The sequence below is a fragment of the Marmota marmota genome, unplaced genomic scaffold (genome assembly GCF_001458135.2).
Source record: "Marmota marmota marmota unplaced genomic scaffold, marMar, whole genome shotgun sequence".
Taxonomy (NCBI): domain Eukaryota; kingdom Metazoa; phylum Chordata; class Mammalia; order Rodentia; family Sciuridae; genus Marmota; species Marmota marmota.
Window position 1 is genome coordinate 53,064,782 of NW_026000005.1, and position 12,978 is coordinate 53,077,759.

General features: G+C 58.1%; 1 protein-coding gene across 1 annotated transcript; it reads left to right on the forward strand.

Moving 5' to 3' along the window:
* Nucleotides 1–385: 385 nt before the first annotated feature.
* Capn10 (calpain 10) lies at nucleotides 386–12,910 on the forward strand. Its single transcript, XM_015481669.2, is given in 13 exon segments — nucleotides 386–418; nucleotides 420–527; nucleotides 3,096–3,227; nucleotides 4,903–5,099; nucleotides 5,845–6,062; nucleotides 7,643–7,784; nucleotides 8,347–8,513; nucleotides 8,676–8,953; nucleotides 9,736–9,938; nucleotides 10,061–10,322; nucleotides 11,918–12,117; nucleotides 12,306–12,351; nucleotides 12,563–12,910. Coding segments are annotated over 13 exon segments (2,016 nt in total). The 3' UTR covers nucleotides 12,593–12,910.
* Nucleotides 12,911–12,978: the final 68 nt, after the last annotated feature.

Genomic DNA, 12,978 nt, shown 5'->3' on the forward strand with positions numbered 1-12,978 from the left:
CCGGGCCGCCCTCTCAGGTCCCGCGGGCCGCTCCCACCCCGTCCGGAGGGGGAAGGCGCCTCGGTCGGCGAGGTCCCAGCGCCCGCCGGCTCCGGGAGAAGGACGGCGGGGGCGACGGCGCAGCCTCGCGAGAGCCGGGCCCGGAAGCCCCGCGCGCTCGGAGTCCGCTCGCGCTCGCCAACGCTCGCGCGCGATTGGGCCGCTGCGTCACCTGACCCGAGCGACGCGCCTGGTTGGCTGCGGCCGAGTTACCTGGCGACGGAGCGGAGGGCTTCGCGGCGGGGGCAGCGTCCGTCTGTCCCGCGGGCGAGGCAGGCGCGGAGCAGCGGCGGCAGCGGCGGCGGCCGGGTCCACGGGCTGCAGATGGGCGCTCAGGGCGCGGAACATGCTGGCGGGCCGGGGCGAGGCGCCGGCGCGGGGAGCTCTTCCGGGACGCGGCGTTCCCCGCCTCCGACTCGTCGCTCTTTTTCAACTTGTCCACACCGCTGGCCCAGTTTCGGGAGGACATCACGTGGAGGCGGCCCCAGGTGGGGCCCGGCCTGGGCGGGTCTCGGGCGGGTGCGGCGGGAGGCCGGCGCGCGCCTCGCAGCCCCTCAGGTGGGCGGGGAAGGAGCTGGGAGCGCCAGGACCCGGCGGGGCGCTGCCCCACCTGCGGAGCTGACCCACGGCGTGCTGCTCAGATGCGCTCGGTGGAGAGTTTGCCCCGGGATGTTTGTACCACGACCAAATGAGACCCAGAGGCGAGACGTTATGAATGAAATTGTTCCGATGTGCAGTTGAATGAAATTGTTCCCATGTGCAGAAGGGAAAGGAAAGCATTGTTTGCATTTCTGTTCCTCCACATACTTGTGGCCAAATGTAAGTCCCGCGTACGGCCACTCAGACCTCTCGCCCTCTTCGTTTGTTTCCACAGGCCTCGGCGTTTTGCATATGCTTGCCAAGAGCCGATGCACGTGAGAAGTTGGGATCGTTATAGACAACCACAGCATGTTGGAACAACCTAGGGAAGGGTGGCTGCTGTTCCACACATCTCAGGGCTCTAGTGAATGTAGAACCAGGCTGCACTACACACTGCAGAGTGTGCAGACAAGTTTGGAATTTCCAAGTCAGTTGAACAGTTTGTCTGAGTTCAGCTGGAGAACTTGACCCTCAGGAGCAGGTTGTTGCTCAAGGCACAACAACAGATGAAATACCTAGCCCCTGTTTTTTTTCTCTGAAGAGTCTATACTTGCCTCTTCTGGCCACAAGCCTTCCTGTTCTATTGCTTGTGACTGCCGTTCTCAGGCTCTGAGGTCCCTTTGTGCCCTCTGGAAGGGCCAGATTAAGCCCACAAAGCAAAACCGTTGTAGAAGTTCAATTTTGGATTTTGCCAACACTCCCACGCATTTGGGCCGCTGTAAGCCTCCCATAGTCCCAGTGGCTTGGAGTCTGAGGCAGGAGGATCCTGAGTACAAAGCCAGCCTCAGCAACTTAGTGAGGACCTAAGCAATTCAGTGAGATCCTGTCTCTAAATAAAAATATTTAAAAAGGGCTGGGGACATGGCTCAGTGGTTGAGTGCCCCTGAGTTCAATCTCCAGTAACCCCCCCCCAAAAAAAAATGGGATTTAGGTGTAATGAGCCCCAGTAGAAAGTTTTTGATAAAGGAATGATTCTATGGAATTCTCTTTTAAGAAGTTCACTTGTAGGGGACTGGAGCAGAGGATGACAGGTTGTCATTAAAATGTATCTAATAGCTTTTTATTCTTTCATGGCAATTTTTAAAATATTGTAACTATCGAGTTCACATCTGTTCATAATAATAACAGTATTCAACAAGAAAGAAGCAGCACTGTGGGAAAAGAAAGAAGCTTACTGATACTCCTGGGCAGGAAGTGGATTGTTGAGGCGAGAGTGCCTATGGCCCTTGCAGGACGCTCGGGTACACGAGCAGCAGAGGGCAAGGCTTGGGAATAGATGGACTTGAGGTTACTTTGGAGGGAGCTGGACAGGCCATAGTGACTGGTGAAGTTGAGGATAACGGAGGAATCAAGAATGATTTCTCAATGTTTGGCCTGAGAAACTGGATTGGTGGTGGTCCAGGTGAGAGTCCAGGGTGCTCTGGAGTTGGGTTTACCCCCCATGTTCAGATGGAGCTGTTAGGAAGAGCTGGGCTAGAGGCCTCCCTATGGGTATGGAGCAAAATTTGCAGCTGGTCCAGGGCATGGAAGAGCATGTGATGTGGGAGGATGGGTATCCAAGGGGAAAGGCTGAGCCCAAGGAGCCCGAAGGTGTTACGCATGGTGAAACAAGTGCCTGACCCAAGGCTGTGAGGGCAGTTGGACTGGAGGAGCGTGTGGACTGTGGGAGCCCAGAGGGCTTGCTGGCATGCCTTCAGGGGTTGGTGTTGTTAGAAGTGACACTGTGGAGGTGACTTGGTGGAGGGTTGGGAATACGACTGACAGTCTAGCAGGGCCTGTGTTGAGCATGAGGGAGGAACAACATAGTAGTGCTCCTGAGGAGGTCATTGGGAAGCAGCCGTGACGCCAAGGGACATGTTTTAAAGATGGTGCCTCTCCCCACCCACACCTGGGGTGGAAAAACTGAGCACATGGCAGGAGAGGTCAGGCCAGTGGCTTCTGGTGAAGCAGGAGGGAGGCCAACAGCTCAGGAGCATGGGCAGGGGCAGCATGGACATTGTGAGACACGAGGGGGAAGGGAGAAGTGTGGGATATGGAGGCTTGTGGGAAAGTGGTAAGTTTTCCAGCATATAGAGAATCCTGTGCCATTATTAATTTATGAGGTGAAATTGTTTTCTAAACCAGTATTTAGTTGTTTTGAGAAGGGGCATGGTTGAATTCAGCTAGAGTTGAGGATTTTGCCAAGAGGGTAGGTGGATAGAGATGGACACACCTGAGTTTGAACTGGACCCCTGAATCTGGATCTGAAGCCAGGAGGATTTGAAGGATAATGGCTAGGAGGAGCCAGCTCCCCCCACACCCTTCATTTTGGGTGGGGAAACTCCAATGATCAGAAATAATCAGGCAGCATCTTTGTGTCCTTCCTGAAGACTGGCCATCAGGCATACACTAAGATTGGATGATTTTCTTTATTTTAGGAAATTTGTGCCACACCCCGGCTATTCCCAGATAACCCTTGGGAAGGACAGGTGAAGCAGGGGCTGCTGGGCGATTGCTGGTTCCTGTGTGCCTGCGCTGCCCTGCAGAAGAGTCGGCATCTCCTGGACCAGGTATGGGGCTCCCGGCCCAGGGTTGTGACCAGGCAGGCCTCTCTCTGCACAGGGAGCCCCTTCAGACACACAGCCCTGTGCAGTGCTTCCGTGGCTGTGCAGGAGGTCAGTGGGAAGCTTGAGGGCTCCAAGCCTGCGACTATTGACCAGCATATCCCTCTCATGCAGGAGTGGACCAGATTGGGGGTCTCTGCCCCGCTCTGAGATCTGGTTCTCCATGTGGCCAGAGCCACGCTCTTGGGGTAAAAAGACATGGGCCAGCTGTTTTCATCACCTGGTAAAAAACATCTTTCCTTAGAGAGATAAAGGTTTATTTTGGCTCCAGCTGCAGAGGTTCCAGCCCATGGTCAGCTGGCTCCATTGCTCTGGGCTGAGGCAAGGTAGAGCATCATGGTCGAAGGGTATGGCAGATCCGAACTTCCTCAGTGCAGTCAGGAAGTGGACTGGGGAGGCCACCACCTCAGTATTGCCATCAAATACAAATCTCAGCAGACAGACCCTCTGAGGAAGTCAGAGCCCTCCTGATCCAGTCACCTCTGCACACTGCTGTACTGGGGACCAGGCTCAACACGAGCCTTTGGGGAACCCTTCATACCCAAACCACAAAACCACACCAACCTGGCACGGAATAGGATCAGCAGAAGGGCCTGTGTTACTGGTTTGGCATCTCTTTCCAGAACTCGTTGCTCTCTAGCCCAACTCCTGTACTTGGGATAGAACCCCAGAATGTTCTGCCACTGAGCTATACCCCCTGCTCTTTTTATTTTTTATTCTGAGACAAGGCCTCACTAAGTTGACCAGACTGGCCTCAACCTTGCCACCCTCCTGCCTTAGCCTCCTGAGTCATTTGGGTTATAGGCCTGTACTACAATGCCCAGCTGATTTTCTTTTTTTAAAAAAACAGGTTTTAAATGTAAAAATGTGAAAGGTAATCAAAACTGTTCTGGCAGATACCACAGCGCAGAAGCCTGTGCAGATTTTCTTCTGTGTTCGCTATTTTAGGCGTGGCTCTTTGCTCAGGGTTCTCAAATAGGGCAGGTGCACCCATGTGGAGCCCTGTCTGCCCTGGGCCAAAACACATGGCTCTCATACCTCCTCTCCAGGAGCCCGTACTGGCTTTGACCTTTCTTTCAGAAGAGAGTGCTGACCCCATGGTCGTCCTCTTCCCGGCCGCTGAGTGGTGGGGCCAGCACGTACAGGTCTGCCTGGTGCGGCCCTATGCTCCTCTATCCCTGGATGGGAATCGGAGATCCCAGGGAACCAGGAGTGGGCGTGATGGGTCCAACAGCCCGAAGGGCTGCTAGGCTCAGGGGACCTGCTGTTTGCAGCCAGTTCTGTCAAGAGTTGAGTCGCTTGTACCTGCCAGAATCAGTTGTTTTGGATTCAGGTTTTATACTTATTTGGGACTAAAATGTAATGGTTGACTTTTTAAAAAAAGTTTTGGAGGATATTGTGTTCCTGAATGCAATTCAAAAGTATTCAGATGGAAAGACTGTGCATGTTGTTTCTGGTGGTTGAGTTTGCTGTGAGCAGGGATGGACACTGGTGCAGGTCCACCAAGCCCTTGCGCTCTGCAGGCACCTGTGCTTGCTGGGCACCCTGTGGTCAAGATGCTGGGGGCTCCTAGTGCTGCTTGTCTCTCATGTTCTGCTTTTCCTCTCCCTGTACACGGTAGGTCTTCCCTCCAGGACAGCCGAGCTGGTCCGACCAGACATACTGTGGCCTCTTCACCTGTCGAATTTGGCAGTTTGGAAGATGGGAGGAGGTGACCATAGATGACCGTCTGCCTTGTCTTGCAGGGAGACTCTGCTTCTCCCGCTGCCAGAGAGAGGATGTGTTCTGGCTTCCCTTACTGGAAAAGGTCTATGCCAAGTACGTGTGCTGTACTGAGCAGCAGGACCAGGCTGGACGTCCTGGCTTGTGACATCCATGCGTGGCTCTTTGCTCAGGGCCGCAGAGTGCCTGGCAACCTTAGGGTCTGGTAGCCGGGCCTGTGGGTCCAGAGGCAGGTGTTCTGCTTTGGGGCCTGTGGCTGGCCCTTATCCTGCCCACTCTCTGCCTCCCCATCTCTCAGTCCAGGTGGGGTCGTCGCTCCGCAGGAAGGACAAACATGTCCTCCTTTTCATTTTCTCAGACCCAACAAGAAAGTATTTTTGCGTACTTGTCCTTGAACGTTCAGGAGAGGTGGCCTCTGCACAGTTGTTGGAGAGGAGCAAGCCACTTGGGTGGCAATACTCGCTTGTCACAGTATTCTTTGCGAGTTTTGATTGCACAGCTTTCCCTTTAGATTGTGGATAGCAACTTGCTGAAGGAGCTGACCCATAGGCAGGCATTTGAAAGGGCTGGCCAGGGACCTCATTGATATTTGTGCATGGGGTGTGAGCTCCAGGGACGAGGGCGTTGGCGTCTCTGCACCATTCTCGTTTTACACTTTGCCCGCACTGGAGGCCAGAAGGTGTCTGAGCATGGCAGAAGCTGCTGGGACACAGTTGATGGGCATTTGCAGGAGAGACCAAGCCCAGACTTGGTGACAACTACAGTAAGAGGCTTGATGGGAGTGGAGACTGGAAGACGAGAGGCCTGCTGAGGCTCACTCCACGACGCTATCGTCCCCTAGGGTCTACGGGTCCTATGAACACCTGTGGGCAGGGCAGGTGGCAGATGCCCTGGTGGACTTAACTGGTGGCCTGGCAGAGAGGTGGAGCCTGAAGGACTTAGCAGGAACCCGTGGCCAGCAAGACAGACCCCGTGGCTGGGAGCACAGGACGTGTCGGCAGCTGCTCCGCTTGAAGGACCAGTGTCTGATCAGCTGCTCTGTTCTCAGTCCCCGAGCTGGTAAGGCTGTGGCTGCAGGCGCTCCCTGCCTACCTGATGCCTGTTGGCGCTCTGCCCCTTCTCCAGAGAGAGGTCCCCTCTTCCCTCGACCAGTCCTTTCAGTAGAGCGCGGCAGAACCCACATGGCTGTGTCCTGCAGAGAGTCTAGGAAGCAGGCGGCAGACAGAGTCGAGGCTGATCACATTCGTCATCCACCCAACTGGCGACCCTGCAAAATCCAGACCCCTTTTCTGTTTTAGTGAAATGTATCAAGGCTCATGAGGGAAGTTGGTATAGAAGATGTCAGCGACGTGTAGTCACCTGTGACTTTTTTGGGTATTTTGTTTTTTTATAAACGTCTTTATGTTTTGTCTTCTAGTTTGTTTGTTTGTTTGTTTTTTGGTACCAAGGATTGGACTCTGGCACTCAGCTGCTGGGATCGCTGGCTTGTGCCGCCCCAGCCCCTGCTCTGGTGTTTTGTGTGCCTTTCTAAGCTGTTATGTGAATGTTGCAGGGTTTTGTTTTGTTAATGGACTTGCCAAGATTTTCTTTATACTTCTTCTAATGTGGGATGTTTGAGTCCTTTTGTTTGTCATAAATGATACTCCAGTGAACATCTCTGTAATTTCTACTTACATGTAAGGTGTTTTTTTTAATATTTATTTTTTAGTTGTAGTTGGACACATACCTTTATTTTATTTATTTATTTTTATGTGATGCTGAGGATCAAACCCAGGGCCTCGCACGTGCTAGGCGAGGGCTCTACCGCTGAGCCCCAGCCCCACGTGTAGGATTAGTTTTGATAATGATTTTGGTTAAAAACATGAACAAGAGTGTGGACTGAAGCATGCAGGCAGCCTCGCGGACCCTGCCAGGCAGTGTCTGGGGTTGGTCAGGTGCTGGTCTGGGTCCCAGGACTCCCTCAGAGCCAGCAGCTCCCTGGAGTTGTTGACTTGGGCCTGCCCCAGAGTGGTAGGGCTAATTCCTAGCACTTATGGCTTTGCCCGCTGCCCCCAGCCCCCATAGAGAATGGCTGGAGCCCACTGAAGTGTCAAGGGCTGGGGACAAGAGGGACACCGGAGTGGCAACTGTGGTGCCCTAGGTGAAGCCCTGAGGTAGTTCCGGGAGCTCACTTTGCTCTTTCTGGCCCACTGCCCTGCCTCCTGCATGTCAGCCTCCATGTGTCCCAAGGTGTCACCAGGTGAGCCCTCGCCTGGCAGCCAGTCCTCCCTGTTACCTCTGGTCTGAATGGCCCTGCCTCCAGCTGACTTTGCCCCAACGGGTCTCTTGGTTCTGGGCAGTTGCCGGCTGGTCAGTGGCAGTGAAAGCAGAGAGGTCCTTCCCTGACATGTGGTGGCCGCCAAGGTCTGGGACAGGAATGGCTTGCACAAGAAGCCAGGGCCCGCCTTGGCTCTTTGCATGGCACAGTGTGCTGCTGGAGACTCCTGAGCTAACTGACCTGCAGTCAAGAATGGCGCTCCGTGGTCCTGGGCCCTGGGGCCTCCTGGTACCCGGGCTGGAGCATCCTGGCAGGGTGACGGAGACCCGTGTGTTCTCCCCCGTGGGGACTCTGTTCTGTACCTGGGCTCTGCCTCACACAGGTGCCAGGGACCTGGGGGCATTCCATGCCTTCATCGTCTCAGATCTGCGGGAACTCCGGGGACGAGCTGGCCAGGGCATCCTACTGCTGCGGATCCTGAACCCCTGGGGCCGGCACTGCTGGCAGGGACTCTGGAGAGAGGGGTGAGTGCCAGGAGCAGGGCCCTGAGACCCTGCGGTCCCCGGCCTTCTGGCCTGTGCCTTAGTGAGTCCAGCTGTCAGGTCAGTGTTCATGTCTGCAGGGCCACTTGGTGGCACCTCGTGCACTGCTATGTTCAGGGCCTCGGGCAGTTCTTGGGAGGTGTGGGACCACCGTGACCCTAGGTCTTGGGGGAACCCGCAGACCCGGGAACAGGAACTTGGTTTGAAGACCCAGCTAAGCCAGGATCCCCTGGAAGCCTGGAGCTGCAGATGGTGGTGGACTCCCAGCCGGAGTGCATGCAGCAGCTCCACCTGAGACCACAGGGCAGGTGTCGTTCTGGGTTGTGGTGTCCGGGAAGCCAGTCCAGAGGCAAGAAGCCCCTCTGGGGAAGGAGAGAGGCTCCCGCAAGTGCTGCCGTGGGGAGGCCCCTCATCTCAGGATGCCTCTCGACACGGGAGGGGGCCCAGCAGCAGGACCACAGGGTGCTGGAAGGGGGGACTCTCGGGCCCCCAGCTGATGCTGCCAGCTCTTGGGAGCAGCTTTCCTGAGGGAGGCTCCTTACAGGGGTGAAGGGTGGAGTCAGGTGGAGCCAGCTGAGGGGGCCGAGCTGCTGTCCCAGCTCCAGGACGGGGAGTTCTGGGTGGAGGAAGAGGAGTTCCTCAGGGAATTTGAGGAGGTCACCATTGGCTACCCCGTCACAGAGGCCGGCCACCTGCAGAGTCTCTACACAGGTAGGGCAGCAGGAGAGTGGGTCCCACGTGGGCACCCTGGGCAGAGCTCTTGCCCAGGCCCCACCCGTGCATCCTGGGAACTGGAGGAGGTTGAGGCCTACCCGCATGGCCCGGGGGTACAGCAGGGCTGTCCCAGAGCTGATGTGGATGCTCTCCTGCTAGAGAAGACGCTGTGCCACACGCAGGCGCTGCCTGGTGCCTGGGTCGTGGGGCAGTCAGCTGGAGGTTGCCGGAACAACAGCTGCTTTCCCTGCAACCCCAAGTACTGGCTGAGGCTCTCGGAACCCAGCGAGCTGTGTGTGGCTGTTCTGCAGAGACCCAGGAAGCACCCAGCAGGCAGGGCCCGGGCTCTGGTGGGCCGTGGCCCTGCCCCATCAAGCCTCCTGGGCAAGGATCACCAGGTCAAGGACTACCAGGCCGTGGGCCTGCACATCTGGAAGGTAACTGTCACCCCGCCCACCCCCGCAGTGGCTGTGGGGACCAGGCCTGCTTTTGGCACTCTGCCAGGGGCCCTGTCTCTCACCTCCTTGGGCTGCCATGGACCCAGCTGAGCTGAGGCCCTGTGCCTCACTGGCCAGAGAAGAACAGGGCAACAGCCAGAGGCGGGGGCCACAGGAGCTGCCCACGGGCCCTGCTCTCGGCCCTGCTCTCCAGCACAGTGAGCGGAACCACTCAGGAGAGGAGCTGCTTCCATCCTGCAGACGACCCTCTGACTCCTCCCTGGCTCCTTCCCCTGCTTTGTGGGGATCGTGATGCTGATCTTTGACTTCTTGGGACTGTTCTGAGGCTTTTGTCACGCTCAGCCACTAGATCCTAAACTGGCTGTTTCCTGGAAGACTGGCTGGGCTGGGAGCTGCTGCCCGTCTGCCTGCCCAGTGGCTGTGTCCTCATGGGCTGGGAGCTGACACTGCCCTTTGTGGGCAGACCTGCATTATGGTTCTTTCCTCTTACGAAGGAGGGGCTGAGCCCTTTCCCATAGTCCCCCAGCTATGCTGGCCAGGGGCCTTTGGGGGCACAGCCCTGTGTAGATTTGTTTGTTTTCTTCTTGACCCTGGTGACAGGGCTCTGGGAAGCCTTGGGTCTGGCTTTCCCAGTTGGCCCTTGAGAGGATGAGGGTGCGGATGGACTTTGACCTGCTAGCTTGAGAGGCCTTCCTGCTGAGCAGGGAGCAGAGAGCTGGGTGCTGGGCGCCCTCCCACTGACCTCTGCCTGCCCTCTGCAGGTGGAGAAACGGCGGGTCAGCCTGCCCAGAATCCTGTCCACACCCCCTGTGGCTGGCACTGTGTGTCATGCATATGACCGAGAGGTCCATCTACACTGTGAGCTCTCCCCTGGCTACTACCTGGCTGTCCCCAGCACCTTCCTGAAGGACATGCCAGGGCAGTTCCTGCTCCGAGTTTTCTCCACAGGCAAAGTCTCCCTCAGGTGAGGAGCCAGTGGCAGCTGTGAGCAAGGGCTCATCCGGGGATGGGACTCTGGTGGCTGCCCTGGTTGGGCACATTCCTCAGACAGGCTGCCAGCACCCTCCTCCGCTCGTCCCTCCACAGTGCTGTCAGGCCAGCAGCCAAGGGCGCCTCCCCTGGGGCAGCCCTGCCCTCCGGCGAGTGGGAGACCCTGCAGCTGCGGGGCTGCTGGAGAGCAGGCCGGACAGCAGGGGGCAGCAGGAACTTCGCCTCCTACCTCTGCAACCCCTGCCTCCCTTTCTCGGTCCCCGAGGGCTCCAGTCCCCGATGCATCCGAATCACCCTGCACCAGCACTGCCCGCTCAGTGACAGCCAGCTGCATCCCATTGGCTTTCATGTCTTCCAGGTGGGCTCCTCAGCAAGGGACAGGTACGGGGAGGCCCAGGCAACCCCTGTGTGTCCCATGTTGTCCCAGTACTCAGCTGCCTGGGAGGCAGAGCCTGGGCTCAGTTGGGCACATCAGCCCAGCTGGCTGCTCTCATGGGAGGCCGGTCTCTAGGTTTCTAAGGCTGTATTTGCTGGGGTCAGCTCCGATGGCCCTTGGCCACTCACCCTGGCTCGGAGCATCTGTGTCCTGAGGTCAATTCTCCCCAGAGCATGCCCCCTACCCCAGGATCCTGGACCTTGGAGGCTGCTCAGGGGATTCTGGGCAGACACCCAGCCTCACCATGGATCTGGCCCCAGCCAGCAATGTCAGAGAAGCCCTACCCACTGGTGCAACAGGGAGTGAACACACCCAGGAGCCACCCAGGTCATACCACCTGCCCCTCCCGTGTCACTGAGCGCCCTGGGTGGGACTGGCAAGAGCTGCACCCCAGTGGGGGGCAGTGGAAGTCAGAGCAGCGATGGCCTGGTCTGGAAGAAGGGGTGTGTGGGGCCAGAGGAGCAGACAGTGGGGTGAGCTGCTCCCGCAACCAGCAGGCAGAGGAGAGGTGGGGGTGCCCCCAGGGAGGCCAGCAGCCCGAGGGTGCCCCTGGAGCTACCGGAGCCTGCAGCTGGGGTCAGCCCTGCACAGGTGAGTCGGGAAGGAGGCAGCCGGGCAAAGTGATAGCCGCCCCAGTGTCATTCCAGAGGGCGGCGCATCAGTCCAGGTCAGCCATGGGAGGGGTAGGGTCAGGAAGCAGAGGTCATGCCAAGGGACCTCGCCATGGGCCATTCTGGTGACACTGCTGCTCATGCTTAGCCATTCCTGCAGGTGGAGGTGGCTCAGGCTCCTGCCAGGGAAGGGCTGATCAGACCTCACCCGGTGCCTTCCTCAGCCCGGCTCTGTCCTGCCCCTGCTATAGCCAGCCAGGGGAGGCACACTTAGCAGATCTGCAGGAGGAGGGGGAGGGAGAGTTCATGTCTCAGGGTCACAGGCCCTGAGTTCTGTGGGGACAGTTCTGGGGCTCCCAGCCCACACGGAGCTGTGCTTGTCCTGGGAGGACAATGGCTGAGGATGTCCTGGGCTATAGCTGGTGGGAACACATGGCCTGCCAAGCAGTGACCAAGAGAAGAGAGCGGGATTTCTGGTAAGAGGGTCGGTGCCTCCCCCGGAGGAGCCACTGAGCCCAGAGAGCTGAGGAAGACACTGGGACCTTGCCCGGTGCTGCGTGCTGTGTGGGCCACCAGGAAGGAGCTCAGACCAAAATGCCAGTGCCCAGGGGCTGCTGGCCAGAGCACTCTGGGTTGGGGTCTGGGCAGTGGTACGTGCCTACCGCAGAGCTGATCTGAGGTTCTTGGGCTTGGTGCCACTGCCAGGGCCTTCTGGCAAGGGTGGTCCAACTTCAGTGGGAGGGAGGTTCAGTGTGTGGGCCTGGCACTTGCTCCCCAGAAAAGGGGTGCATGTGATTCAGGAGGGCCAGGCATCAGCATCTTGGGATCCAGCAGACTCCAGCTGCTGCTGCCTGGGCAGTGCCCCCATCCATACAGCCGCCTCAGGCTGAGCCCTGCACCCTCCAGGTCCCTGCAGGTGGCGAGAGGCAGGGCGCAAGGCCCCTGCTGCTCCAGGAGCCACTGCTGAGCTGTGTGCCACATCGCTATGCCCAGGAGGTGAGCCGGCTCTGCCTGCTGTCTGCGGGCACCTACAGGGTCGTGCCCTCCACCTACTGGCCTGACACCGAGGGCTCCTTCACGGTGACCATAGCAACCAGAGTGGACAGGTGCGGCTCTGGGCCTTGGGATGACCAGCAGGTGTTCTTGGCCCTGAGCACTCAGCAGCCTTCCCTGTCTGGTTCTCTGCTGACCCAAGGCGTGAATGGGCCTGCTTGCCTGGCTGAGCTGGGAGGAGGGTCTGGTGAGAGGCCAGCCGGGAGCAGGTGGCCCCCGGTGAGCTGCCCTCTCTCCACAGGCGGTCCATTCACAGCCAGGAGATGCTGGGCCAGGTCCTCCAGGAGGTGCGTGCAGCCCCTGCCTGCAGCCCCCAGCAGCCTTGCATCCCAGTGCCTTAGGCCCCTCCCAGCTGCCTCACTCAGTGGCCTCTGCTACCCTGAGTCACAGGGCAGAGCTTGCAGGGACTTGGGGGCTGGGCTGTCACAGTCCCTAGGGGCATTTGGGAGGGGGGGGGGTGGGAGCAGCCCTGAGCCCACCTTTCCCTCCCTCTTGCAGGTTTCCGTCACTGCAGTGATGAAGGCCTAGCCGGGCTCCCACGTGGCGGCTCTGGGGGCTGGAGCTGGGCCAAGCCTTGACCTGCCTCAGCTCTGCAGGGTGGCCACAGCTTGGGTCCCGAGTGAGGTGCTCTGTCCTGGAGAGAGGAAGTCTTGGGGTGGCACAGGTGCTGCAGGAGGGTCAGGAAGTCCTGTGGTGTCTGTCCCATGCCCAAGACCCCAGGGTCCCTTCCACATGGTCCTGCCAACTCCAGGCGGGCACGTGTTGTAACAGGTGTTGCTGAGAGCTATTTATTACTTGAAATATTTTTTAGGACATGACTTTATAAATAAACATGAGCAGTTTGTGGGTTGGTCTTGTTTCATGAGGCTCAAGCCTGAAGAGGCTGCAGGAAGGGGTGTGGGTGGGTGCTGAGG